Consider the following 25,177-nt stretch of genomic DNA (forward strand, 5'->3'; position numbering starts at 1 on the left):
ATGCTTCAAAGTAATAAAATTGCCATCTATGAGATTTGTAAGCACCATAGAGCACATCATGAAAATTTCATTCACGTAGTATGTGTCTGGTACATAGAAAACTCTCAGTAAATATTTTTGATGAAATAAATACTGCAATCCCTTAAAATTTCTTTGACTAGGATGCCATCAAAACTTTAGACTACCTCCCTCCACATTTCTTTGAATGAAGTTTTATTAAACTGAATCTTTATAGTCAGCTGGTTTATTACGATTTTTCAGAGCTCTCCATGCTTTCTTCTAACAAGGCAATCTGGACCATAATCATCTTTTTGAGATTAGTACTGCATTACTAAGTACAGAAAATGAAGGAAATTTTATTTTCTCTTCTATTGGTGCATTGATTAGTCCTGTAAATAATATAGGACCAACAGTTGATATCAGAGCCATGAAATTCCAGTTGGTAAGTCTCTTCTTTGTGAAAACAAATCCATGTGGTTTTGTAAATCATTTGTAACCACTTGATGAATATTCTCTGCAATCCCCACCACTCCATATACAGAGCCAAACTCTTGGCTGGGCTCCTAGAGAGCTACCCTAACCCTCTCCATACATCCTTTCTCCTTCCTTGCAATGCTCTTACTCTAGCTCCCAGGATGGCAGCTTCCCACCAGCCAACAAACTTACATCCCCACCAAAGGAGTCAGTTTGATGACTTGTAGGCTTGCCTCTTGCTGGAGCTCCTCAACAGGAAATGCTTCCTCAACATATATTTTCTCTACATTTGGTGTGTCTGTAAACCGCATTCTATCGACTTCATGGGCATCCTGGACTGTTCATTTTACTTGGTTACTCAATTAAAATCCTTCCCCTGTCCTTTATACTGTAAACTCACCTCAGCACAGACAGTTAAGTTCTATTGCTATTAACCACCTAAAAATGCAGGTATCTGTACTTGAGGACCTCACTATGCCTAGATCATCAGCATGATCTGGGAGCTTGTTAGAAAGGCAGCATCTCAAGCCCAGCCCTGGACCTGCTGAGAGAGAATCAGAACTTTAACAAGAAGCCCCAGTGATTTGCATGCAGAGTAAAATGTGAGAATCACTGCTCCAAGAGAGACAAATGAGGGAGTGGACATTGTCCAAAGAAGACACCAACATAATTATGTGCACTGTCCATTCTCTGAAAGTACCACTTGCTGGCTGCCAAAGCATCTCCTTTTTGCCATAGTCTCCTCTCAGTCTTGTGTGTGTGTGTGTATATGTGTGTTGTGTGTTATGTGTGATTTTATCAGTGCTTGATAGGTTACAATGCCCCTTTGCCCTCCCCTATTTTGTCAGATCCCCACACTGGTGTCATCTTTCAGGTTTTCAATTACTGCCAATCCACTGGGTTCCTTAATATCCCTGACCAGGTTTTCATCTCTGGTAAGAGTTATCCGGGGGAACTTCTGTTTATAGGTCACATAGGTTATAGGAGAATGTCACTGTTACCCTAACAACTAAAAAAGTCAGGAAAGCACAAAACAATCATTGATCTTTCCCTTTCTTTCTTTCTTTCTTTCTTTCTTTCTTTCTTTCTTTCTTTCTTTCTTTCTTCTTTCTTTCTTTTTTTTTTTTTAAGAGAGAGAAGAGCACAAGCAGTGGGGGAAGAGCAGAGGGAGAAAGAGAATCTTAATCAGGCTCCATGCCCAGCCCAGACCCTGAAACAGGTTGTGATCTCATGACCCTGAGATTACGACCTGAGCCAAATCAACAGTCGGATGCTTAACTGACTGAGCCATCCAGGTGCACCAAAAATATCTGATTTTTAAAGATTATTTATTTATTTATTTATTTGACAGAGAGAAATCACAAGTAGACTGAGAGGCAGGCAGAGAGAGAGAGGGAAGCAGGCTCCCTGCCGAGCAGAGAACCCGATGTGGGACTCGATCCCAGGACCCTGAGATCACGACCTGAGCCAAAGGCAGCCACTTAACCCACTGAGCCACCCAGGTGCCCCAAATATCTGATTTTTAAAACCCATCAGAGAACTGATGGAATAAAGAAATCTAACCATACTGAACTCAAAGTGACTAGCTTTACATGGAAGAGAGGAGACCCATGGCCATTGTCAGCTCTAGTGGAATGGCGGAGCAAAGCATGTTTTGTGATCAGCAAGGGTGAAGAGAAATGTTAATAGACTTGTAAAGGCTGTCTGTGGGCTGAGGGGCCATAGTCACAGAGCAAGTCTACAGACCTCTCTAACTCTTCCTCGCCCACATCCTTACAGAGGGATGGAAACAGTTTGCCAAAGTTGGAGGCAGGGAACAAGGGCCAAGGAGTACTCCTTGAGTCATTTTTGTCTTTCACGAAGTCCAGGGATTTGCAAAGGACTGAGAAGGATGAATGGGCTGGGGGAGATCTCTAGAGGGGCAGAAGTAGGGGTTAAATGGCAAAGAGAAATCAGAAAGCTATCAGCCGGGCAATAGAACAGGAAGAGACATCCCCCAGTTCTCATACCTGCTAGCTTGGTTTTGAAGTACAGGTCGGTCTCAAGAACCTCATCAGTGCTCAGATCTCAAGCTCTACTGAAGGGGAAGTCAAATCTCACCCTGAACACAGCAGGGAAAAGATTCCAACTAAATCTATAACAAATCCTGGGCCCAGCTCAACTACAGTTAAGACTGACTCAGCCTCTCATGGAAGAAGAGGATTTCTCTTTTTGAAGGTAAATATTTACGTTGTATTCTACTTTCCTTTCCTTCAAAATATGAAGCACACAATAAAAAAAAAAAATCTAAAATGGTCAGAAAAGTGACAAAATGTATCTTGCAGTTAATACAGGAGGTAAAAAAAAAAGCAACAGAAGCAGATCCAGAAAGAGCCTAAAAGTTGAAATTATTGAGGAGGCATACTAAAATCCAAAATACCTATGATACTAAAAATCTTAAGAGATTGCACGGAAAGGAAGGCAACATGTATGAAGAAATGGGGAATTTCAACACAGCAGTGGAAACTGGAAAAAGAACCATATGGAAATTCTACAAATGAAAAACACAATATCAAAAATAAGTTCATTAGGGAGAGGAGTCAAGATGGTGGAGTAGCAGACTGAAATAACATCAGGTTGCAGGAGTTCAGCTAGACAGTTATCAAACCATTCCGAACACCTACAAACCCAACAGGAGATCGAAGAGAAGAAGGGCAGCAGTTCTAAGAACAGAAAATCGACCACTTTCTGAAAGGTAGGGCGTGTGGAGAAGTGAATCCGAAGCAATGGGAAAATAGCAGGGGGAGGGGCCGGCTCCCAACAAGCGGTGGAGCAGCAGAGCACAAAATTCAAACTCTTAAAAGTCTGCTCCACTGAGGGACATCACTCCAGAGGCTAAGTGGGGGGGGGGGGGAGCCCTCATGGGGATAGTGTGGTCTCAGGTCACACAGAGTCACAGAAGGATCAGGGGTGTCTGAGTGTAGCAAAGCTCACAGGTTTCAGAGTGGGGAAGCCAAATACTGAGATGGAGCTAAGGAGTGAGCTCTTAGCTCGGGGTTACCTTAAACTGTTATCCACAACACAGTCGGACCACTGCTCTTTGAGCAGGGACCCCACAAGTGGCAGATCTGGGGAGACTCACCTGTCTTCTCAGGAGGCAGGAATCTGCTGGGTTTAGAGACTCCAAATGGGGCCATGCGCCAGAGAGAGAAAGGCTTTGGTCACAGACTGGGTGAACACGGAGTGCGGCCAGAGGCCAGGGAGACGGGAGTGGTTGAGCATGTTTCTCCGAGGGTGCATTGAGGAGTGAGGCCCCGAACTCTCAGCTCCTCCGGGCTGGAGATTGGGAGGCCGTCATTTTCATTCCCATCATCCAGGGCTCTACGGAAAGTGTTCAGGGAACAAAAACTCCTGGGAGCGAGCCTGAGCAGATTACTTAGCCTGCCCGTGGCAAGGACAGTGTAATTTCGCCTAGGACAAAGACATTTGAGAATCACTGCAACAGGCCCTTCCCCAAGGAGATCAGCAAAAACATCCAGCCAAGACCAAGCTCATTGACCAAGGAGAACGGCATAATTCTAGAGGAGGGGAAAGCAATGCATGGAATTCATGGCCTTTTCCCCATGGTTCTTTAGTCTTGTGAAATTAATTTGATTTTTTAATTTTATTTTTTCTTATTCTAATTTTTTTAACTTTTCTTCTTTCCTCTTTTAACATTTTTTAACGAGTTTACCCTAACAATACCTTCCTAAAAAAAAAAATCTTTTTAAACCTTCATTGTTACAGTCATATTTTATCCTTCATTGTACCTAACTTTATTTTTTGTATACATATAGTGTTTTTTCTTAAAAAATTTTTCAGATACAATTTCTTCCAATAGATCAAAATATACCCTAAATCTAGCACAGGACTTTGTTCTAGTCTCCAGCCTGAGCAAATTCTCTCCACTTTCTTTTTCCAACCAACTTATCTTATCAATTCCATTTTTAGAATTTTTTCTTTATTTTATTTTCTTTACAGTCATATTCCATCCCTTCATTGTGTTTGCTCTTATTTTGGTGTGTGTAAATATATATACATATATATATGTATGTATATATTATATATAATTATATATTATTATGTATAATAATATATAAATAATAATATAAATATATAACGTATTATATAATAAAATATAATTATACATATTTAATATAATATACTACAATATATTAATATATCATACATATTATAATAATATATAGTATAATAATGTATTTATAATTACAAATAATATATTCATATATAAATATATAAATAATGTGTAATATTACTTATATATTATAATATTAAAATATATTATTTTATATATAAATATAATATATATTATAATGTTATAACATTATACATATTATAATAATATATATAATTATATATTATTTATATATACATATATATACATATATCATATACATATACATACACACACCAAAATAAGAGCATATTATAATATATATTATATATAGAATTATGTATATAATAATATAGAAATATATATATATATGTATACTCCTTCTTTAAAATTTGGAAGGTAGTTTCTTCTAAGAGGCCAAAATACACCCAAAACCAAGTGGGTTCTTCTGTTCTATTCATCAGTCATATATATATAAATTTAAATTATATGTATTTTTTTTAATTTTTAAATTTCTTTCTACCCCCTTTTTTCACCCCACAATTGCGGGTCTCTCTGATTTGGTTAGCGGACATTTTTCTGGGGTCTTTGCCACCCTTTTAGTATTTTTTTTTCTCCTATTCTTATCTGGATAAAATAACAATGTGGAAAAACTCACCACAAAAAAAAGAACAAGAGGCAATACAGAAGGGTAGGGACCTAACCAATAAGGGCATTGGTAATATGTCAGCTCTAGATTTCAGAATGATGATTCTCAAGGTGCTAGCTGGGCTTGAAAAAGGCATGGAAGATATTAGGGAAACCTGTCTGGAGAAATAAAAGCCCATTATGGAGAAATAAAATAACTAAAATCTAACCAAGCTGAAATCAAAAAAGCTATTAATGAGGTGCAGTAAAAAATGTAGGCTCTTACTAGGATAAATGAGGCAGAAGAGAGAATTAGTGATATAGAAGACTAAATTAAGGAGAATAAAGAAGCTGAGCAAAAGAAAGACAAACAACTACTGGACCACCAGGGGAGAATTCAAGAGATAAGTGATACCACTGGATGAAACAATACTAGAATAATTGGGATCCCAAAAGAAGAAGAAAAAGAGGGGGGCAGAAGTTATATTGGGGTGAATTATAGTGGAGAATTTCCCAAATATGACAAAGGGAACAAGCATCAAAATCCAGGAGTCACAGAGAATCCCCCTCAAAATCAATAAAATAGGTCCACACCCCATCATTTAATAGTAAAACTTCAAGTAAGTGACAAAGAGAAAATCCTGAAAGCAGCCAGGGACAATAAGTCTGTAACGTACAATTATAAATATATTAGATTGGCAGCAGACTTATCCACAGAGACCTTTCTGGCAGGCCAGAAAGAACTGGCATGCTATATTCAGAGCACTAAACGAGAAAAACGTGCAGCCAAGAATACTATATCCAGCTAGGCTATCATTGAAAAGAGGAGAGATAAAAAGCTTCCAGAATAAACAAAAACTAAAAGAATTTGTAAACACCAAACCAGTCCTACAAGAATTATTGAAAGGGGTCCTCTAAGCAAAGAGAGGGCCTAAAAGTAGTAGACCAGAAAGGAACAGAGACAATATACAGTAATAGTCACCATACAGGCAATACAATGGCACAAAATTCATATCTTTCAATAGTTACCCTGAATATAAATGGGATAAATGCCCCAATCAAAAGACACAGGGTATCTGAATAGATAAAAAACAAAACCCATCAATATGCTGTCTACTAGAAACTCATTTTAGACCCAAAGACACTTCCAGATTTAAAGTGAGGGGGTGGAAAACAATGTACCATGCTAATGGACATCAAAAGAAGGCTGGGGTGGCAATCCTTTATCAGATAAATTATATTTTAAGCCAAAGACTATAATAAGAAATGAAGAAGGACACTATATCATACTCAAAGAGTCTGTCCAACAAGAAGATCTAACAATTTTACATATTTCTGCCCCTAACATGGGAGCAGCCAATTATATAAACCAATTAATAATAAAATCAAAGAAACACATCAACAATAGCAGAATAATAGTAAGGGACTTTAACACCCCACTCACTGAAAAGGAGAGATCATCTAAGCAAAACATCAACAAGAAAATAAAGGCCTTAAATGACACACTGGGGCACATGGACATCACACATTTATTCAGAACACTCCATCCCCCCAAAAAAGAATACACATTTTTCTCTACTGCACATGGAACTTATTCTCCAGAATAGGTCACATCCTGGGTCACAAATCAGGTCTCAACTGGTCCCAAAAGAGTGGGATCATTCCCTGCATATTGTCAGACCACAATACTCTAAAGCTAGAACTCAATCACAAGCGGAAATTTGGAAAGAACTCAAATACATGGAGGCTAAAGAGCATCCTACCAAAGAATGAATGGGTGGACGAGGAAATTAAAGATTGAAAAAAATTCATGGAATGGGCGCCTGGGTGGCTCAGTGGGTTAAGCCGCTGCCTTCGGCTCAGGTCATGATCTCAGGGTCCTGGGATCGAGTCCCGCATCGGGCTCTCTGCTCAGCGGGGAGCCTGCTTCCCTCTCTCTCTCTCTCTCTGCCTGCCTCTCTGCCTACTTGTGATCTCTGTCTGTCAAATAAATAAATAAAATCTTTAAAAAAAAAAAAAAAGAAAAAAATTCATGGAAACAAATGATAATGAAAACACAACTGTTCAAAATCTGTGGGACACAGCAAAGGCAGTCCTGAGAGGAAAATATATAGTGATTCACGCCTTTCCCAAGAAACAAGAAAGGTCTCAAGTACACAATCTAACCCTACACCTAAAGGACATGGAGGAAGAACTCAAAGAAAGCCTAAACCCAGAAGGAGAAGAGAAATAATAAAGACCAGAGCAGAAATCAATGAAATAGAAACCAAAAAACAGTAGAACAAATCAATGAAACTAGGAGCTGGTTCTTTGAAAGAATTAATAAGATTGATAAACCCCTGGCCAAACTTTTCAAAAAGAAACAAGAAAGGACCCAAATTAATAAAATCATGAATTAAAGAGGAGAGATCACGACCAACACCAAATTAGTATAAATAATTATAAGAACATATTATGAGCAACTATACACCAACAAATTTGACAATCTGGAAGAAATGGATGCATTCCTAGAGATATATAAACTACCACAACTGAACCAGGAAGAAAGAGAAAACCTGAACAGACCCATAACCAGTAAGGAGATTGAAGCAGTCATCAAAAATCTCTCAACAAACAAGAGCCATGGCCAGACAGCTTCCCAGGGGAATTATACTAAATATTTAAAGAACAATTAATTCCTATTCTCCTGAAACTGTTCCAAAAAAATAGAAATGGAAGGCAAACTTCCAAACTCATTTTATGAGGCCGGCATTACCTTGATTCAAAAACCAGACAAAGACCCCATCAAAAGGGAGAATGACAGACCAATATCCTTGACAAACACAGATGAAAAATTCTCACCAAAATACTAGCCAATTGGATCCAACAGTACATTAAAAAGATTATTCACCACGATCAAGCAGGATTTATTCCAGGGCTGCAAGGTTGGTTCAACATTTGCAAATCAATCAATGTGATATAATAGATTAATAAAAGAAAGAACACGAACAATATGATACTTTTAATAGATGCTGAAAAAGCATTTGACAAAGTACAGCATCCTTTCTTGATCAAAACTCTTCACATAGTGGGGATAGAAGGTACCTACCTTAATATCACTAAAACCATCTACGAAAACCCCACAGCGAATATCATTCTCAATGGGGAAAAACTGACATCTTTCCCCCTAAGGTCAGGAACACAGCACGGATGTCCACTATCATCACTGCTATTCAACATAGTTCTAGAAGTCCTAGCCTAAGCAATCAGACAATAAAAAGAAATAAAATGCGTCCAAATAGGCAAAGAATAATTCAAACTCTCACTCTTTGCAGACAATATGGTACTTTATGTGGAAAACACAAAAGACTCCACTACAAATCTGCTAGAACTTGTACAGGAATTCGGTAAAGTGTCAGAATATACAATCAATGCACAGAAAGCAGTTGCATTTCTATACACCAACAGCAAGACAGAAGAAAGAGAAATGAAGGAGTCAATCCCATTTACAACTGCACCCAAAACCATAAGATAACCTAGGAATAAACCTAACCGAAGAGGCAATGAATCTGTACTCAGGAAACTATAAAGCACTCATGAAAGAAACTGAGGAAGACACAAGGAAATGGAAAAACATTCCATGTTCATGGAATGGAAGAACAAATACTGTGAAAATGTCTATGCTACCTAGAGCAATCTACACATTTAATGCAATCCCTATCAAAATCCCACCCATTTTTTTCAAAGAAATGGAACAAATAATTCTAAAATTTATATGGAACCAGAAAAGACCCTGAATAGCTAGAGGAATGTTGAATAAGAAAGCCAAAGTTGGTGGCATCACAATTCCGGACTTCAAGTTCTATAACAAAGCTGTTATTATTGAGACAGTACGGTACTGGCAAAAAAAAAAAAAAAAAAAAAAAAAAGACACAGAGGTCAATGGAACTGAACAGAGAGCCCCAGAAACAGACCCTCAACTCTATGGTCAACTAATCTTTGACAAAGCAGGAAAGAATGTCCAATGGATAAAAGACAGTCTCTTCACAAATGGGGTTGGGAAAATTGGAAAACCACATGCAGAAAAATGAAACTGGACCATTTCCTTACACCACACACAAAAATAGACTCAAAATGGACGAAGTACCTCAACGGGAGACAGGTATCCATCAAAATCCTTGAGGAGAACACAGGCAGCAACCCCTTCCACCTCAGCCACAGCAACTTCTTCCTAGAAACATCACAAGAGGCAAGGGGAACAAGGGCAAAAATGAACAACTGGGACTTTGTCAAGATCAAAAGCTTTTGCACAGCAAAGGAAACAGACAACAAAACTAAAGACAACTGACAGAACGGGAGAAGATATTTGCAAATGACATATCAGATTAAGGGCTAGTATCCAAAATCTATCAAGAATTTATCAAACTCAACACCCAAAGAACAAATAATCCAATCAAGAAATGGGCAGAGGACATGAACAGACATTCCTGCAAAGAAGACACCCAGATGGCCAATAGACACATGAAATAGTGTTCCAAATCACTCAGGAAAATACAAATACAAAATACAGGAAAATACAAATCAAAATCACAATGAGATACCACCTCATGCCAGTCAGAATGGCTCAAATTAACAAGTCAGGAAATAACAGATGTTAGTGAGGATGCGGAGAAAGAGGAACCCTCCTACACTATTGGTGGGAATGCAAACTGGTGCAGCCACTCTGGAAAACAGCATAGAGGTTCCTCAAAAAGCTGAAAATAGAACTACCCTACGGCCCAGCAATCACACTACTGGGTATTTACCCTAAAGATACAAATGTAGTGATCCAAAGGGGTACATGCACCCAAATGTTTATAGCAGCAATGTCCAAAATAGCCAAACTATGGAAAGAACCTAGATGTCCATCAACAGATGAATGAATAAAGAAGATATGGTATATATATACAATGGAATACTAAGGAGCCATCAAAAGAAATTAAATCTCATCATTTGCCACAATGAGATGGAACTAGAGGGTATTATGCTGAGCAAAATAAGTCAATCAGAGAAAGACAATTATCTCATGATCTCCCTGATATGGGGAATTTGAAAGGCAAAGTGCGGGATTTGGGAGTAGGGAAGGAATAAATGAAACAAGATGGGATTGGGAGGGAGACAAACCATAAGAGACTCTTAATCTCACAAAACAAACTGAGGTTTGGGGCAGGAGGGGGTTATGGAGAGGGTGGTTGGGTTATGGACAGTGGAGACGGTATGTGCTATGGTGAGTGCTGTGAAGTGTGTAAGCCTGACGACTCACAGACCTGTACCCCTGGGGTATATGCTAATAAAAAATTTTTTAAAAAATAAGTTCATTATACGATACAGAGAAGATTAGCATGGCCCCTGCGCAAGGATGACACGCAAATTCGTGAAGCGTTCCATATTTTATGCGGTTTCGCCGTGAGCTGCCGCACTTCGCGGAGGAAACGGTATTGCTCAAAGTGAAAAAAATAGTAAAAAAAAAAAATAATAATAAGTTCATTATATGAGCTTAGTAGCAGTCTCAAGAGCAGAGGAAACTGAGAATTTGACCGGGTTGGGGCTAATTTCAAAAACCTAATGTGTAAATTGTGTCTCAGAAATAAGAGATAACATGACAGAAGAAATCATTGAGGCTTTGTCAGCTAAGACTTAGCAAAACTGATGAAAAATATCAACTTACAGAACCAAGAAACTCAGCATACCCCAAGTAGAATAAAAACAGAGAAAGCCACACCTAAATAAATCAGAGCAAAATTGCCGAAAAGCAATGGGAAGTGGTAAATCTGAAAGGGGATAAATAGATAGAAGCTTAAGGGGCTGATGATAGAAATAACTGCTGACTTTTCACTAGAATCAGTGGAGGCCAGAAGACAATAGAATACCCTTAAAGTGCTAAGAAAAACATCATCAAACTAGAATTTCATAACCAGTGAAAATATGCTTCAAAAATGAAGGTGAGATAAATTCATAAATTCATTTTCAGACAGACGAAAGTTGCGAGAATTCATCTGCAGCAGACCAATACTACAAGAAAAGCTAACACGAACATTTTAGAACAGAAAGGATATCAGAAGGAAACTCAGATCTGCAAAAGGTGAAGAGCACCAGAAAGGGTAAATAGATGGGTAAATGTTAAAGACCTTTTTCTTTTTTTTTAAAGATTTTATTTATTTATTTGACAGACAGAGATCACAAGTAGGCAGAGAGGCAGGCAGAGTGGAGGAAGCAGGCTCCCTGCTGAGCAGAAATCCCGATGCGGGGTTCGATTCTAGGACCCTGGGATCATGACCTGAGCCCAAGGCAGAGGCTTTAACCCACTGAGCCACCCAGGCACCCCAAAGGCCTTTTATTTTTAAAAAAATGTTTAAAGATTTATTTATTTTGGGGGAGGAGAGAGCACAAGAGAGATCACAGAGGGAGAGGGAGAAGCAGACTTCCCATTGAGCAGGGATCCCGATGTGAGGTTCAATACCATGACCCTGGGATCATGACCTGAACTGAAGGCAGATGCTTAACCAACTCAGCCACCCAGGCACCCCTTTGAAGCCCTTTTTAAAGTAATATATCTACATCTATATCTTTTTATCCATATGCATGATATTTAAAAATACTATTTAGTGTTTAAAGCTATATATAAATCTTTATAATTTATGCAGAAGTAAAATACAAACAACAAGAGCACCAAGGTTAAGAGGAGGAATAAATAGAATTATACTGCTGTAAGGTTCTTACATATCTGTAAAATTATATAATAGTATTTTTCAGCATATTATTTGAACGTAGATAGAGATAACTTAAAGATATAGAGTATAATCTTTAGGGCAGAGATCACCAAAGTATAGTACCCAGACATACATCATTAATTGCATCTGAGAACTTATCAGACATGCAAGTTTTTGACCTCTGTCACAGACCTATTCAGTAAGAAACTTTGAGGATATGGCCCAGAAAACCATGTTTTAATAAGACTTCCAGCTGCTTTGTAATACATGTAAAGTTTAAGAACCATTGCTCACAAACAGCCACTAGAATATACTACAAAGAAGTATACTTTTAAAAAGGAGATAAAGTGGAATGATTTTAAAATGCAATATACCCAAAAGAAGGTAGGAAAGTAGAAACAGAAACAAAGAATAAATGGGGTATGTAGAAAAAATAGATATCAAGATGGGAGATTTCAACCCAACTATATTAATGATTACCTCAAATATAAATATATTAAACTCTGTGATAAAAAGGCAAAGATTGTCACGATATAAAAGCAAGATCCAACAACATGTGGTTTTATAAGGTACAATTCAATTATAAAGGCATAGGTTGAAAAGCGTAAGAGTAGAAACAAATGTTTCATGCATAAGAGTAGAAACAAATGTATCATGCAAACACGAGTATAAAAAAGCCAGTGTAGAGGTAGCTGGCTGGCTTAGTTGCTAGAGCATGTGATTTGATCTCAGGATTGTGAGTTCAAGTTCCACATCAGGCAAGGAGCCTACTTAAAACACAGCAATAACAACAAAAGCCAGTGTGGCTGTATTATTAATATCAGACAAAGAGAGAAGAAGAATACTGGACTTTAGCATAAGAATAATGCTATAAGGAAAGAGGGAAAAATTTAATGATAAGAGAATAAAATCATCAAGACAGGTCAATCCTAAATGCACTTGCAACTAAGAACAGAGTTCCAAAATGCATAAAGAAAAATGACACAAATGGACAACTCTTCATTCATACTTGGAGAGATTTTAATACTTCTGTCTCTAATTTTAGGATGCAGAGAGGGGAAAAAAATTAGTAAAAGGCATATGTGAACAGCACTGTAACCAACTTGATAAAATACCAACTTAATAAAAATATTGCATCCAACCACAGAATATGCATGATTTCAAACCCACAGAGAACATTCAAGATAGACTATATTCTGGGTAATGAAAGAGATCTTAATAAATTCAAAGAATTAAAATCCAATAGATTATATCTTCTGACCCAATAGTAGTAAATTAGAAACCAGCATGAAAAGATACCTGGCATTATACACTTATCTGGACAAGATCAAGTTAAAAATAGTGACAATAGCTGGGATGCTCCATCAGTTAAGTGTCTGCTTTCATCTCAGGTCATGATCCCAGGGTCCGTGCATGGAGTCCCGCAGGGGGCTCCCTGCTCAGCAGGGAGTTTGCTTCTCCCTCTGCCCCTCCCCGTGTTGGTATTCTCTCTCACACACAAATAAATAAGAATCCTTAAAAAAAAAACAACAGTAACAATAGCAAATGTGGGTACAGATAAAGAGAAACTAGATCTTTCATAAATTGCAATTGTGAAGGTAAAATGGGATAGCCTCTCCTGTAAACAGTTGGTCAGTTTCTTTGCAAATGTACATTATCATATGGTGCAGGATTTATTTCAGAGAAAAAACATGTCCACCCAAAACATGTAGAAAAGTGTTCACAGTAGTTTTATAATCACAGAAACCTAGAACAACTCCACTGCCCTTCAGTGGGTGAATGGGTAAATAAATCATGGCACAGAGACATCAAGGAACACGACTCATCAAAACTTACTATTGATACATGTGACCAGTTGGATAGATCTCAAGAGATTACGGTGAGTGGAAAAAATGTTTCAATCTCGAAAGATTACGACTATATGATTCCATTTTTACAATATGCTTAAAATGATAATATTACAGAGATGGAGAACAGATTACTGGTTGCCAGATATTAGAGATAGGAGAGGGGAAAGGAACTGGTATGATTATAAAGGGGTTTCATGATGGGACTTTGTAGTGTAGGACAGTTCTGCATCTTGATGGTGACAGTAGTTACAGTAATCTACACATGTGATAAAACCGCATACAACTATACATATACAGACACACACAAGTGAGTGCAAGTAAAATGGGTGAAAATCCAAGAACTATCTGGATTGTACCCATATTCATTTCCTTGTTTTAATATTGTATGATAGTCATGGAAAATGGTACCACTGGGGGAAACTGAGTAAAGGGTACATGGAACTTCTATTATTTTTGTAACTTTCTACGATTCTATAGTTATTTCAAAACAAAAAGAAAAAGGGTTTCTAGAAAATTTGCACATATTTGGGAATTAAACAATACCTTCGAAAATAACCCATGAATCAAAGAAAACTGATAATAACTATTAGGACATATTTTGACCTGAATAATAAGTAAAATACAAATACCCCATATTGTGGGGTTCTGTGAAAGCAAGGCTTTCACAGGAAAAATCTTAGCTTTAAATACTTGTAAGAAGAAAGGTTTAAAATCAGTGTTATTACCTTATACCACAAGAAACCAGAAACATCAGAACAAATTAAATGCAAAATAGCTAGAAGAAAGGGAATAAGAAAAATAAGAAAGAAAATTGATCAACTTTAAAATGAACAATTGAGAAAATCAAAACAAAATCAAAATTTGGATATTTGCAAAATGAATACAATTAATATAACTCTTAGCAAGATGATCAAGAAAAAAAACCCACACAAATTAACCAAAGATATTTAAAAGAATAGAAAGTGTTTATATCTTTAGATTATACAGACATTAGAGGGATAAAACTTTTTACCAATATATTAACAAATTTCAATGAAATAGACAAATTCCTTAAAAAACAAAAATTACCAGAACTGAGAAAAGAATAAATATTGTATTTTTATTCTTTTAAAGATTTTATTTAAAAAAAATTTTTTTTAAAGATTTTGTTTATTTATTCATGAGAGACGGAGAGAGGCAGAGGGAAGCTGGCTCCCTGCAGAGTAATGCAGTACTCGATCCCAGGATCCCGGTATCATGACCTGAACCAAAGGCAGACGCTTAACCATCTGAGCCATCCAGGCACCCATGATTTTATTTATTTGAGACAGAGAGAGAGAGGTTGCATGGGGTGGGGAGAGGGGCAGAGGGAGAAAGAGAAGCAGACTCCCTGCTGATCTGGAGCCAGGGCTCCATGCTAGGACCCTGGAATCATGACCTGAGCCAAAGGCAGATGCTTAACCAACTGAGCCACCCAGGCACTTTTTTATTCCCAAAAATAAAAATTTTAAATGTCTAACTTCTGTTACAGAAAATGTATACATAGTAAAAACCTTACCCTGAAGAAAATTCCAGGCCCAGCCAGCTTTTCCTATTGCTTAGGAAAGAAATAGTACCAAATCCTACCTAAGCTCTTTCAGAAAAAAGGAGAAAAATTTCCCAACTTGTTTTATAAGGCCAGCACTGCTGTGACATGGAAACCTAACAAAGACTACAAGAAAAGAAAAACTACAGATGTATACCCTTCACAATCATAGACACAAAAATCCCTAGCAAATACTACCAGATCAAATCTAGCAATAAAAATAAGGATAATACATTGATCAAGATAGGCTTATTTTCAGGAATTCAAGGTTGGTATAACATTGAAAAGACTGTAAGTCATGATGGTAACAAAATGAAAGAAAAAACATGAGTGTTTATTTGATGCAGGAAAAGCATTTGACAACTTTAACATCTTTTCATGATAAACTCTCTCAGAGATCTAACATTAGAAGAAAACATCCTCAGCTAAATGAAGGAACTACATTTCTCCAACATATAACATTATATGTATTGATGAAACTCTGAATATTTTTCTTCTACATTTGAGCATAAGGCAAGGATTAATAGAGACATTAATAACATTGAATTCAACCAGGCCAGCAGTCTTATTTAACTTTTTTTTGAAGATTTTATTTTTTTATTTAACAGACAGAGATCACAAGTAAGCAGAGAGTGAGGCAGTATGGTGGGGGGAAGCAGGCTCCCCACTGAGCAGAGAGCCCGATGTGGGGCTCGGACCCAGGACCCTGGGATCATGACCTGAGCCAACGGCAGAGGCTTAACCAACTAAGCCACCCAGGTGCCCCAGTCTTATTTAACATTTTTATAAGTGATTTTAAAGATCTTCAAGTGTACAAATGCTATTGATTTCTTTCTGGTGGGAACAAGCTAAAAGTACAACACTATCTCTAGTGGAGAGAACACGTTTTCAAATTGTAGGTCAGGATTTACTGGTGGGTTGTAAAATCAATTTATCAAGTAAAGACCAAAATATATATTTTAAGATTTTTATATATTTATTTGAGAGAGAGGGAGAGCATGTGGGCATGCAAGCAGGGGAAGGGGCAGAAGGAGAGGGAGAATGAGAATCCTTAAGCAGTCTCCCCACTGAGCCCAGACCCTGTCCTGGGGCTTGGTCCCAGGACCCTGGGATTATGACCTGAGCCAAAATCCACAGTTGGCCACCCAACCAATTGAGCCACCCAGGAACCCCAAGATCAGAATATTTTTAAATAAAATTGACTAGACTAGAAAATATCAGAATTCACATATCAAGGAGATATTATTTTATAAAAATTTTTTTGAAGATTTTATTTGAGAGAGTGCATGCATGCACTAGAGCAGGAGGGAGGGGCAGAGCGAGAGAGGGAGGAGCAGACTTCCTGCTGATCAGGGTGCCCATGCAGGGAGCCCATACTGGGCTCTGTCCTAGGAACCCAAGATCACAACCTGAGCTGAAGGCAGACATTTAACCAACTGAGCCATCCAGCTCTGTTTTATAAACTTTTTGCCTGAAATGCATTGAGCTGACTTCTTCCTAAAAGGTTTGTTTTTCTTTAAGTGATCAGTGGTTACCCAGGAGTAAGAGAGAGAGGGTAGTGGTGGCTTATTGCTACAACCCCATCAGGACTTGGCTGCCCTATCCTTAAATGCACTTAAATTGTATGTGTTTGTGTGTGTTTGCTGGATCATGATATATAAAAATGTGATATGTGAAATGTGATAAAAAAATTTCCTGAGGATCCATAAATAGGCAAAAAATGCTATCTGAGCAAGAAAGGTATGGGTACATGCAGGGGGCGGTGAGCTCTAACTTCCTACATGGGAAGGCACCAGGTAACACTATAGACTCTCCCCAACACACAGCATCAGACCTTCAAAATCCTGAGTCTCAGTAGGAAAAGAAAAGGAAAATCCTGTCCTTCCTGTACAAAATTATGTTCTCTCTATACTTAAACAAAACACAGAACAGGCTACAAAACATCAGAATTACCCAGTGCAGCGGCTCAGTGCTAAAATGCACAACTCTAGAGGGTGCTCTCACAGACTATGATGTGAATGGCTCCCCCTGGAGTTGAACAGTGCACAACTCATATAACCTTACCAGGCAGCCAAAAGTATAATGATTAAGAGTACCAGCTTAGGAGCCAAATAAACCTAGGGTCTAGTTCCAGATCTAATCTCAGGCTACATAACCTGGGGCAGGTTAGTTAACCTCCCTGAGCCTCAGTTTCCTTAAGAGAACACATATACTCCAAGGACCCAATTCAGCACCTGGCACATAGTGGTTCTCAATAAATGTGTTAAATGATGTAAAAATGACTAATACCTGCCTTATAAGGTGGTGGTGAGGACTAAATGAATTAACATAGACAAAGTTTTTATGGACAATCTAAAAAATAAAACAGCATTAAACAAGTATCTACAAAGATGACAGTGAAATTTTAAGACTCTTCAGGGTGGAAAGATGCAGGTTGGGAAGGAATTATTTTTGTTTAAATTAATGAAAAAATAATCACAAGCTACTGAGAAAAGAAAAATGGACCAGTTGGTATAAAATATATAAAATCTGGAGACAAGAGAACTTTGATAGGGTGGAGATTCTTTTCTTTCTTTTTCTATTTAGAGGTGTTTCTTGAAGCTTGAGAACACATTTGAAACAAAAAGCAGGAAAGGCAGACCTTTTGTTATTTCCAATTGTAGAACAGGTAAAGACAAAAAGTACTGATAACATCAAAGCATTCTAAGAATGACATTGGGCCATGGGAGCCGAAATGTTTGCGTTCTTGTCTGGCATGGGAGGGAGCAGGGTATATGACAGTTCAGGGACATGTGTTCCTTCCTCCCACCGTGCTTCTTTCCTGGTGGAACTGGGGTTTTGGTGCAGTCATGACAATCCTTCACCCTTATTTAAGTCGCACAATGAAGCAGGTCGCCCTAGATTGAAAGCACAAACCCGGACCGGCGGGTCCCCTCCTTCCCCTGTGGTTCTGTGCCTACCTCCCAGCAGGAAGTTGCGGTGCAGTCATTCCCTCCCTAGAGATGGCTGATAACAGAAACCAGCAAAAGTACATTCTGGGAGGGAAGAATCCCTGAGCCCCCAAGAGAGGTCACACCAGTTAGCACTTAGAAAAGGAGGCATTTCTCACACTTGCTAATGAGTTCGACGCTTGTGAAACATAAACAGGAAGTGGGAGCTCTCCAAAGCGACCTGAAGGAAATCCACTCCCAGTTTGGTCAAAGTGTGAATCCCAGTTCTCTAGGTTGTCAAGGTCACTGCCAATTAAGACTGACAGCCCCCAAATTGCGCCCGAGGCGAAGCTTCACCCAGTCCCAGGGGCGACCCCATTTTGGGTTTTTTTTTTTTTTTTAATTTTTTTCCAATCCTTCCCCACAGCCAGGCCACTCAGCATCGGGGTGACTGACCCGAGGCGCGGTGGGAACCGCTTACAGTCATCTCTCAACTCCCCGAACTTGCAGGGCAGGGCAGCGCAGAGGTCAGTGAAATCCCCAGCCAGGCCTTATTTTAGTCATGAATTTCCACTGGCTCCCTCCTCTGACTGCATCAGCGCGGCTCACACCGCGGGCTTGGAGTTTCAGCTGTTTTCCCTGCTCCAGGCTGAGTTAGAAGGTCACACAGACCGGACTCTGCCGGGGGAGGTAAGTGCCCCCCCTCCGCGCGCGCCGCCACCCCCCGCCCGCGCTTTGCGGAGATCTGGGGCTGCTTGGGGGAGGCGTTTCTGCCCCAAGCTCAGGGCAGTGGGTTAGCTTCTTCCTCCTTCTCTTCCCACGCATTTTAGTCCGTATTAAATAAATTTTGAAACAAAACAAAGCAAACATCTTTTTTTTTTTTCCCCTGTCAGCCAGTGGCATCTATATAATTTTCCCAGGGCTGTCTTCCCCTCGTTGCCCAATTTATGCTCTTGCCAGAGGTTCCTGTAAATTCAAGGGCAGAATCTGTTTGATTCCCCACAGTAGCTCTAGCAACGGTCACTACGCCCGGCACCCTGGAGGGGGCTCAGCTGATGTGTATCCACTGAATGAACGCTAAAATTTCAGTATGATGGACAGATAGTTTTTTCTAGACTCTCTCCTCCCTCCCGCCCCGGGTGCAGACCGCCAACAGCGCCGCCCAAGTTCCTGGTAGGCGAGGAGACAGCCCACCACGGCGGGCACAGTGCGTCCCCGGGGCCTGGGTCCCACCGGCGGCGGAGAGGGACTCGCAGGCGGAGGCCCTGTGGCCCGAGCTGTGGCCACGTGAAGCGTCACGCCCCGTGCTGCTGCAGGGCAGGCGTCGCCGCCGCAGTTGTGTAACGTTGCAGCCGGAGGGGAGGCGACCCGGGAGCCTCTGCTCTGGAGGGGACAGGGTAGGGAGGGGAAACGCAGGGCACCGCGCCCGGTGTCTTTCGGTGCCGGACTAACCCAAGTGGGGTTAAAGTGGGCACTGGGATACACGGGGGCGGGGGCGCAAGAGGGCACCCGCCGGCCAGCAGGCTTTAACCAGGAGCGGAGCGAGGGGGGAGCGAGGGGCCGGTGGCGCACACGCTCAGCGGTCAGGTGCGCGCAGCGTGCTCGGCGGCGGCCTCGGCTGCCCCTGCGCTTGGCTGCCAGCCCGCTTCCCATGGGGTGACATCCGCCCCGCCCCTCGGCCCCTCCCCACGGCGGGCAATTCCTGGACGCCCGGCTGAGGGGTGGGGGCGGGGAAGCCGGGACGGAAAGAAACACCAGCCTCTGGGGAGGGCAGGGGGGCCGGGCGACTCCCTCCGCTGCGCGCTGGTTCCTCGGAGCCGGCCGGGCGGGGGAGGAGGAAGAGGGTTGGGCTGGAGCGAGCGAGGGGATATTCCTCTCCCGGCTTGAGTCAGACGCGGGCGGATCCGTCCTCCCCCGTTCCCTCCCAGGAGACGGGAACTTACTTCATTTCCCTGGGGCAGGTTCGCCCACGTTACCAAACCTCCCCCCTACCCGGCCCCAGCGCCTCCCCGGCCCCTTCCAGCTTCCGCGCCCCCCACCAGGTTGGGCAGGACCCAGGCCATGCTGCCACCCCCTCTTCGGGGAAAGGCAGCCGCAGCCGCAGACACCTGGGGGCCGGGGTTGGGGGGGGCTCCCTCGCAGTCGCGGGAGCGTTGTCCAACACGTGAGACTCATGTGATGAAGCCGGGGGAGGGCGGGCAGGTCGCTCCTTCCCTCCCTGGCAGCGGCCAGACGTGCCTGGAGTCACAGGGTAGAACACGTAGCTCCAACCCACCCACTCGCTCCCATTTAACCCAGCCCGCAGCCTCTCTATTACTCCTCAGTTCGCCCCCCCATCCCCCCTCCGCCCTAGCCGGCCCCCCCCCCTCCGAGCTCCCTCCCGCCTCCCCGCCCGCCCCACTTCTCATTCACTTGGCTCGCACCGCGCAGACGGCGCAGGGAGCACACACCGCCAGTCTGTGCGCAGAGCTGGAGCCAGAGGCCGCGGGGACACCATGCACGCCCCCAACTGAAGCAGAACCTCAAAGCCGCAGCGCCCGGCAGCTCAAGCGGATTTCAGAGAGCTCAGACTCAGAGGAACCCTTGAGGAGAGACACCCCCCATCACCCCCGTGAAGCCCCTTGCAGGACCGTGCTCACCCCGACGTTCCGCTACTGCAGACAGGAGTGCACAGTGGCCCCGGCTCGCCGCGCCATGGAGCGGATCCCCAGCGCGCAACCGCCCCCCGCCTGCCTGCCCAAAGCTCCAGGACTGGAGCCCGGAGACCTACCTGGGTAAGTTGGTACTCCCCGGCCCCTTCAAGCCTCAGCTCCAGCCCTGCGTTCTGCGCCGCTCTCAACTCAGAGCCGTTCTGGGCGCATCCGGGGGGCTTTTACTCGCCAGGGCTCTTGCAGCCTATGCGCACGCAAAGTCAAGACCCTACCTGGCCCCTCTCCCTGCAGGATGGATTTTGCCCACATGTACCAAGTGTACAAATCGAGGCGGGGAATAAAGCGGAGCGAGGATAGCAAGGTAAGAATACCGCGCCCCTCGGGACCCCAGCCCCTGGCGCGCGCTGTTCTAAGAAAAGTTTTCTCACTTTGAGCTTCGCCGGGCAATGCAAGGGGTGGGTTCGGTGCTTCTATGAAATGGCTTGGACTAGAAGGGGCAGAAAGTGGTTCTGCGTGTGACTCCGCGGTCCCAACTCTAAAGGAGTCGCGGGTGGGGGAGAGAGGGGCTTCTCACCCGCTTCCTCTGGCGCCCACCGCCCCGCCGTGCGCCTTGCAGGAGACCTACAAACTGCCGCACCGGCTCATCGAGAAAAAGAGACGTGACCGGATTAACGAGTGTATCGCCCAGCTGAAGGATCTCCTACCCGAACATCTCAAACTTACAGTAAGTGAGAAGCTGGCCCCTCTCCAAGCCAGCTCTTCTGCCCAGGGAGAGGGCGGGGGTCATTCATTCGCCGCCTGCAGGCTCCACTGGGAACTGCAGGCCAGATGGGCGGCTGGGAGCTTGCGGGTGGCTCTCTTTTGGGGTACCCTTCCCCAGCCCTGGGATTTTTCTGGCAGCCTCATGCAATGAACTGAGAACTGCTTGGACTTCTCCAAGTTGGCTCTAACCCCAACTAGCCTTCGTTTTCAAAGAGTTTAAGGCTTTCCTTTCTGGTGATTTTCAGGGTTCTTTAGTTTTGCTGACTTTGGTAAATGGTAAACCAAGCAACACGCAGATTTTATTTACCCCCTTCTCTCTTCCCTGCCCCTTTTGAAAAATAAAGAGGACTTGTTTGGGTGCGTGATTTTTATGTCCTGTTCTTTCTTGGCAGTAGGCAACAGCTTACTGGCTTGGCAGCCTTTGGTTGGGGAAAGGAAAAATAGTATTTGAGGAGGAAGTAAAAAGCCTAGATGAGCTGAAAGTTATGAAAGGGTGTCAGGAAAGAAGCTAGGGGAAGCCTCTTGGCTGCCAGACACAGTAGAAGTCCCTCCTCAGGTTGACAGCACTGCAGAGAAATGTTATCTCTGGATTCCCCTGAGTTCAGGTCAGCAGTGGCTGCTGGAGAAATGTATCTGTCAGAGCTTTCTCCTGATGTAGCTGCCTCTTCCCAAATGCCTCTAAAGATAAGTGACACTTGTTTTTTATTCTTTAATCAGAAGTGTGTGGATGTATGTATACAAACACAAACTTTTTAAAAATGTCATCTCCAAACTTAAAAATGAATTGTTGTCAGTCAGGAAAGGCTATTTCTCCCCCGCCCCCCAAGAGATACTGCTCATTGCTAATAAATGTCCCAGAAGTGGGACTTCTCTGACCTCCCTGCTGACTAAGGCTCTTTTTTATTCCAGACTTTGGGTCATTTGGAAAAAGCAGTGGTTCTGGAACTTACCTTGAAGCATGTGAAAGCACTAACAAACCTAATTGACCAGCAGCAGCAGAAAATCATTGCCCTGCAGAGTGGTTTACAAGCTGGTGAGTGCCGAGTCTGGTTATCATCACCTGAGAGTTGTAGCACAAATACCCTGTGGGCTCAACATCTGGTATAAGAAACATTCTTAAAACAAATGGCTTGTGCACGTTAGTTGGGGGAGATGTCATTTTATCTTTCCTAAAAGGTCAGACTTTTCATTTGGAATGCTGCTGCTTGCCACCTGGCATGAACACGTATTAGTCAAGTGGTAAAATATTTCTGTGGCATTTTGGTTTAAGGGTTTCTGGGTTCTGGGACATGTTCCCCCTCTTGTTTAAAATGCCAGGGCACCTATAATTTGTGTCGTGGGTGTTTTATAGTTGGTTGTCTTAGTCCTCTTTCATTGGAGAATAAATCATGGGTATGCCCCAGTGTCTTCCTGTTTCTCTACTTCCTTATCACTCTGTGTGTGGTATGGTCCTGGCAGGATGACAGCAGGAGCTTTTCCTGTATTTCATGTGGTTCCCTGAATAGCCACTAGGTATCTTGGTGAATTGCACAATCTAATGAAACCGGTGAAGTTTCATCATTAGTTTCTGTCGACTTCCAGAGAATCACAGTCACCTTGTAACCTTCTAGTTTCACCCCTTCCAAATAATACTGTACAGACCAGGGAGAAAATCTCCTACCCACTCCCTCATTCCATTCTTCTTGCCCTTCTTTCCAAGACTAGTATGATGAGAATCAGAAAAATGTAGCAGGTGCTTCTGCCAGTTTCTTCATTGAAAATAGGAAGATGATGATACCTGATTACTTGGGGCTTGTGGATAGAACACGCGGAAAAGGCTTAGAAATAGCTTTGAAATTTGAAGCGTCCAGCGCAACTGCAACTTTTTCAATCGAAAATAAGCTTACTTGGGTGACATCGTTCTTTTATTCTTTATCTCATTCTGTGACTGGTCTTTGTCCAGTCTGGCTCTGGTAAGACAGATGTTCTACAAATCCACTCTAGTTATAAACATACAAGGATGTTCTGTGTCATGTATAATGAAAACTCAGGAACAAGCTATCAATTCAAGAGGGGAAGTAGTCCATCTCTCTTAATTTTGTTCTGTTTCTGTGATGGGATATTATGCTACCATTATAACTCCTCTATTTTACCTCCGAGTGGTAGGATATTTTGTTCTATTATTTATACTTTTCAATATAATCCAAATTTTTTCTGATCATACTACTTTCGGAGTTAGGAACACAAATCAGTGAGGGCCAGTAGCAAAAAGAAAAGCTCCCACCCAGTCTTTGAGGTGTAGGTATCCGGGTGAACCCCACGGGGCCTTCTGAAATGTCTTCCTTTGGATGTGTGTCGATGCAGGTGAGCTGTCGGGGAGAAATGTTGAAGCAGGTCAAGAGATGTTCTGCTCAGGCTTCCAGACGTGCGCCCGGGAGGTGCTTCAGTACCTGGCCAAGCATGAGAACACTCGGGACCTGAAATCTTCACAGCTCGTCACCCACCTTCACCGTGTGGTCTCAGAGCTGCTGCAGGGGGGTACCTCCAGGAAACCGTCCGACCCAGTTCCCAAAGCCATGGACTTCAAGGAGAAACCCAGCTCCCTGGCCAAAGGCTCTGAAGGCCCTGGGAAAAACTGTGTGCCGGTCATCCAGCGGACTTTCGCTCACTCCAGTGGGGAGCAGAGTGGCAGTGACACGGACACAGACAGTGGCTACGGAGGAGAATCCGAGAAGGGTGACTTGCGTGGTGAGCAGCAGTACTTCAAAAGCGATCATGGACGTAGATTCACCATGGGAGAAAGGATCGGTGTTATTAAGCAAGAATCTGAAGAACCCCCAACAAAAAAGAGCAGAATGCAGCTCTCAGATGATGAAGGCCATTTCACGGGCAGTGACCTGATCAGCTCCCCGTTCCTGGGCCCCCACCCACACCAGCCTCCCTTCTGTCTGCCCTTCTATCTGATCCCGCCGTCAGCAACTGCCTACTTGCCCATGCTGGAGAAGTGCTGGTATCCCACCTCCGTCCCCGTGTTATACCCGGGCCTCAATGCCTCAGCGGCAGCCCTCACCAGTTTCATGAACCCAGACAAGATCTCAGCCCCCTTGCTCATGCCCCAGAGACTCCCTTCTCCCTTGCCTTCCCATCCAGCTATCGACTCCTCTGCCCTGCTCCAAGCTTTGAAGCAGATCCCCCCTTTAAACTTAGAAACCAAAGACTAGGGGACCCTGCTGCTCTGCTCTCCTTCCTCCCTACTCCCCCGCCCCTCTCCAAAAAACAAACAAACAGTGTGACCGCAGCAAGATTATTCTAGCATGTATGCTGAGATAATCTGAGGCACGGAGAGAAGATCTGGGGTGCGTGTATGCACGCGTCTGTGCACGTGCCTCGGTTGTCGCTATAGGACATGAAAGCTCCTTTTGGCCTAGGGAAGATATGAAGGATGGCCTGACATCAGAA

General features: G+C 42.5%; 1 protein-coding gene, 1 long non-coding RNA gene and 1 pseudogene across 2 annotated transcripts in view; 2 read left to right on the forward strand and 1 right to left on the reverse strand.

The window, feature by feature from the left end:
• LOC116579902 overlaps nt 1–21,635 on the reverse strand; it is a 45,526-nt gene extending 23,891 nt beyond the window's left edge. The window contains exon 1 of the long non-coding RNA XR_004281447.1: nt 21,552–21,635. This is a non-coding gene — a long non-coding RNA (uncharacterized LOC116579902). The remainder of the gene's footprint in view (nt 1–21,551) is intronic.
• On the forward strand, nt 10,571–10,666 carry LOC116581375 (annotated as a pseudogene).
• On the forward strand, nt 18,911–25,005 carry BHLHE40 (basic helix-loop-helix family member e40). Its single transcript, XM_032325834.1, has 6 exons — nt 18,911–19,016; nt 20,757–21,100; nt 21,269–21,338; nt 21,594–21,701; nt 22,649–22,772; nt 24,083–25,005. The coding sequence occupies exons 2-6, from the start codon at nt 21,021–21,023 to the stop codon at nt 24,937–24,939; spliced, it is 1,239 nt and encodes a 412-aa protein (XP_032181725.1). The 5' UTR covers nt 18,911–19,016; nt 20,757–21,020; the 3' UTR covers nt 24,940–25,005.
• Nucleotides 25,006–25,177: the final 172 nt, after the last annotated feature.

Source organism: Mustela erminea, chromosome 1 (genome assembly GCF_009829155.1).
Source record: "Mustela erminea isolate mMusErm1 chromosome 1, mMusErm1.Pri, whole genome shotgun sequence".
NCBI lineage: Eukaryota > Metazoa > Chordata > Mammalia > Carnivora > Mustelidae > Mustela > Mustela erminea.

Excerpts from the sequence above, each read along its gene's own strand:
- BHLHE40 (XM_032325834.1), top strand. The coding sequence starts at position 21,021 with ATGGAGCGGATCCCCAGCGCGCAACCGCCCCCCGCCTGCCTGCCCAAA. Across the intron at positions 21,702-22,648 it reads CCGAACATCTCAAACTTACA|ACTTTGGGTCATTTGGAAAA; the intron begins GTAAGTGAGAAG and ends TTTTTATTCCAG. Across the intron at positions 22,773-24,082 it reads GCAGAGTGGTTTACAAGCTG|GTGAGCTGTCGGGGAGAAAT; the intron begins GTGAGTGCCGAG and ends GTGTCGATGCAG.